The sequence below is a fragment of the Copadichromis virginalis genome, linkage group LG22, assembly GCF_057382275.1.
Source record: "Copadichromis virginalis isolate Kocher_CV1m ecotype Utaka linkage group LG22, C_Virginalis_male_GT1.1, whole genome shotgun sequence".
NCBI lineage: Eukaryota > Metazoa > Chordata > Actinopteri > Cichliformes > Cichlidae > Copadichromis > Copadichromis virginalis.
The window spans coordinates 32,088,248-32,092,120 of NC_140638.1; the positions used below are offsets into that span (position 1 = coordinate 32,088,248).

Consider the following 3,873-nt stretch of genomic DNA (forward strand, 5'->3'; position numbering starts at 1 on the left):
TCGATTTTTTTTTTACAGAACTTGCAGACAAATTCAATATAAAGATGCAGGAATATGAGTTTAAAGAAATAATAATATAAACCTGTCGCTATTCACACAAATATGATCATAACTCGGTTGGTCCCTTTCGCTTTACATTGTTAAGGTAGCGTCAGTGCTTCGTTATCCAATCCCTTCCAGTTGTTCACAGGGGACATCCACATGACTGAAAATCCAGTCCTCGTTTTCACTGCTACTTTACACTCCGCTCGTATACACCTGCAGAAACACTAGCGTGCATGTGGCAAACGGCAAGAAATCATGGATATACGCAAGTTTTTCAAGAAAGTAAGTCTTCATCACTGGCTGGTAGTAACAATTAGTTAGCTCCAGCTAACAGCAGAGAGTCCCATGTAAATAATGAACCAGGTGCTCCCCATTTTGTAAATAAAAACCTGGCTAGCGCACTAAGTTAAATTGTTAGCATAATGTTAATTTCTGTCACTCGTTTTAGCTCTGAAAAATCCAGCTGAGCTCATTCAGGTATGGTTATCATCAGTGGAAATAATAATAATCACTCCATCCCCATTAACCTGTAGGAGTCAGGGCAGAGGAGCACAGAGAGGCAGAGGGGAGAGACGTCTGCTGGAGAGGTGAGTCAAAGGATGGAGTCATTTGTGATGGAGACAGTCTGATTAGAATTTTATGGGACTCAATATGGATATGAAATATGAAACATTTCAGTCACGGTACAACATATAAGACCTGTTTAACTTGAGCTTTTATTTAGGAGAGTCAAGGTTAGAAAGTGGAGAGAGCAAAGAGAGAGATATGTATATAAGTCAAATTAGCCTGACTCACATATTTTTGAGGGTTCTATTTTAATATTACTTCAATTCAAGTAATTTAGTAATATTTTTCAGGGCTTTAAATTGCAACCATTTTAGTCACATGCGTGCTCAAAATATAATGTTTGTAACTTCAAAATATTTGGGAGCAACAAATTACTGTGGAGCGGGAGCAGAAGTCATGATATTAGCAATTTACATTACAATTCAGTATGTTTTAATGTATCTTGAAGGGTGAGGCAGAAGGAGTGGCTGAGGGAGAAAAAGGTCAACAGGCAAGTTCAAGTCAGAGAGAGCAAGGAGAGACAGAGGAGCTGCAGCAAATAGATCGAGAGGCAGAGGAAGATCAAGTTATTACAGAGAGAGGAGAGCAAACAGGCCAAGAGAGGGAAAATGATGAAGCAGCTGCAGCAACTCATTCTACTACAGGGTTTGATTTAGGTGACAAAGACACAGGGCCCAGACAGGTGAAGCTGAAGAGCTATCCACATGATACTTTTGGTACACAGAAGCGAGCATTTAACCACAGCTGGTTTGAAAAGCACAACTGGTTAGAATATTCAGTCAACCAGAGTGCAGCTTTCTGCTTCCCATGTAGAGTGTTTGGCAAAAACATCAAACATGATAGTTTGGTCAGTAACGGTTGCAAGAACTGGAAGAAAGCTTTAGTCATCTTTGGCAAGCATGAGATGGCACAAACACATAAGGACAGTGTTGTTACATGGAAAAGCTACCAGGGAACTAGCAAACAGGGAAACGTTGCACAGATGATAGCAACTGCAAATGTGAGTGAGATAGTCGAAAGAAGAGAGTATCTCAGACGAATTGTTGCAGTCACCTCTATGTTAGGGAGACAGGGACTCCCTTTTCGTGGTCATGATGAAGGTGAAGACAGCCCAAACAGAGGGAATTTTCTTGCGTGCATGGAGCTTTTGAAGGAGTTTGATCCTTTTCTTCAAAAACATAATCCCCCATCAAATGCACAGTATATCTCACCAACATCCCAGAATGACATGATTGACTGTTGTGCCCAGGAAGTTACTAGTGTCATTGTATCTGAAATGACAAAGTCTAAAGTCTATTCCATCATGGTGGATGAGGCAAGGGATAAAAAGGCAGAGCAGTTAGCTGTTTGTGTCAGGTACGTGTCAGAGGGGGCAGTGAAGGAGCGTTTCCTTGCACTTGCAGAGATAAAATCATTTGATGCCCAGTCCATTGCAAATGAGATTCAGCAGCAGATCCAAAACTATGGTCTTGCAGAGCTTAAGTGTGTAGCACAAACATATGATGGTGCAGCCGTTATGAGTGGCTCCACTGGAGGTGTACAAGCACATTTTAGAAGGCTCCATCCTGAGGCTATCTATGTGCATTGTTATGCTCATCAACTCAACCTGGTTTTGTGCAATACTTGCAAGGCTGTCCCAGAGGCTGTGGAGCTTTTCAGCTTGTTGGAGTGTGTGTATTCTTTCTTCAGCACCTCCCTAGTCAATCATCATAAGTTCATGGAGACTCAGGCAAAGCTTGGATTGACAAAAACTGAGCTTGTGCAACTTTCAAACACTCGCTGGGCATGTCAGTTGCGATCAATCAGTGCAGTTCTTGAGACATTGCCTGCCATTTTGGAGTGCCTATCTGCAATTGGATCCCCCATAGCTGTTGGTCTCAGAGCAAAGCTCTACAAGTTCTCAGCAGTCTATGCACTACTGATGTTTCAGTCGATTCTGTCTGTAACCGAAGGACTCCACAAATTCCTGCAGAAAGAGACTTTAGACCTGGCAGAAGCTTTTATCTGCAAACAAGCTGTGTGTGACACACTTAAGGGCAAACACTCAGATGCATTTGCTACAGAGCTGTATGAGAAAACCAAGGCCCTGTGTAACACCCACAGTATCCCTGAACCAGGTGCCAAGACAAGGCACAAACAGAGGAAAATGGAGGATTTTGTCCTGGAGGCAACTGTGGGTTCACGCACTGAATTGAACAACTCAGACACATTGAAAAGAGAGTTACTTTTCCCTTGTGTGGATCGGATGGTTGGCGAGCTTGATCAAAGATTTTGCAGTGTAGATGCAGGGCTGCTAAAAGGCGTCCAGGCATGCAGTCCTAAATCTGAGAACTTCTTGAGTGAACCACACTTGAATGAACTTGCAAAGCACTACAGACTTGACCTGAAAAAAGAGGAGGTTCTGGTGGCCAGAAACTTTCTTACCCGGAAAACAGAGGCTGGATGTCCACCCAAAAATATGTTGTCTGTGTACAACCTCCTTGATTCAGACATGTTTCCCTCTCTGAAGGCAACCATCCAAGTTGCCCTAACAGTGCCTGTCAGCAGCTGCTCGTGCGAACGGTCCTTTAGTGCACTGCGTCGGCTGCACTCCTGGCTGCGTCAAACAATGGGTCAGAAAATACTTCACAGTCTTGCAGTCATGTCTATTGAAAAAGACACGCTTCAGCATCTGAGTCACAACAGAGTGATTGACCGATTTGCCACTCTTAAAAACAGACGTCATTCTTTGATGCTTCCACCCACCAAGTAACTGGTGATTGCAGCCAGAAAAATGTACTTTTTTATTTTCAGTTTTTTTCTTGTTATTGATGCAGCAAACACATTTCCTCTGTTTTTTTGTTGTACTGTATTATAAAGCAGACTGAAATAAAACAATAGATCTATTGGTGGCCTAGGATGTTTAATCTGTCCAAAAAAGTAGGAAAACAATTTCTCAGTCTTTGTTTTCTGTTTGTGAAATTTTGTGCTCATTCACACTACGTTCGTTCATGTCGTGTGCATCTCTTGGGGGCTAAGCCCCCCCTGTCCTTAAAACCTAGTGACACCCCTGGCAGGCAGCCCAACTTTGTTTCATTGATTTCAGACCTTTGCGCTCCTGTCGCCTTTGCGGATTTGTAGGGTCGAAGAAAACACAGACAGTCGGACATTCATTTATCCGAAGTGTGGAGATTAAAAACGAAAACTAAAAGTTTGAGAGTGAGACTCAACTTTTATCTGGAGTCATGTGTCAACGTTATGAGTGGAGACTAAAGAAAAGGG

The 3,873-nt window shown here is 42.6% G+C and overlaps 1 protein-coding gene across 1 annotated transcript; it reads left to right on the top strand.

Moving 5' to 3' along the window:
• LOC146683678 (zinc finger MYM-type protein 1-like) lies at positions 1 to 3,497 on the top strand. The gene is made up of 3 exons (XM_085446601.1): positions 1 to 327; positions 579 to 632; positions 1,061 to 3,497. The coding sequence occupies exons 1-3, from the start codon at positions 301 to 303 to the stop codon at positions 3,362 to 3,364; spliced, it is 2,385 nt and encodes a 794-aa protein (XP_085302727.1). The 5' UTR covers positions 1 to 300; the 3' UTR covers positions 3,365 to 3,497.
• Positions 3,498 to 3,873: the final 376 nt, after the last annotated feature.

What these genes read in the sequence shown, in the direction of transcription:
- LOC146683678 (XM_085446601.1), top strand. Translation starts at nt 301, where the DNA reads ATGGATATACGCAAGTTTTTCAAGAAA. An exon ending in TACGCAAGTTTTTCAAGAAA is followed by an intron (nt 328 to 578) that starts GTAAGTCTTCAT and finishes ATTAACCTGTAG; the next exon opens with GAGTCAGGGCAGAGGAGCAC. An exon ending in GAGAGACGTCTGCTGGAGAG is followed by an intron (nt 633 to 1,060) that starts GTGAGTCAAAGG and finishes TGTATCTTGAAG; the next exon opens with GGTGAGGCAGAAGGAGTGGC.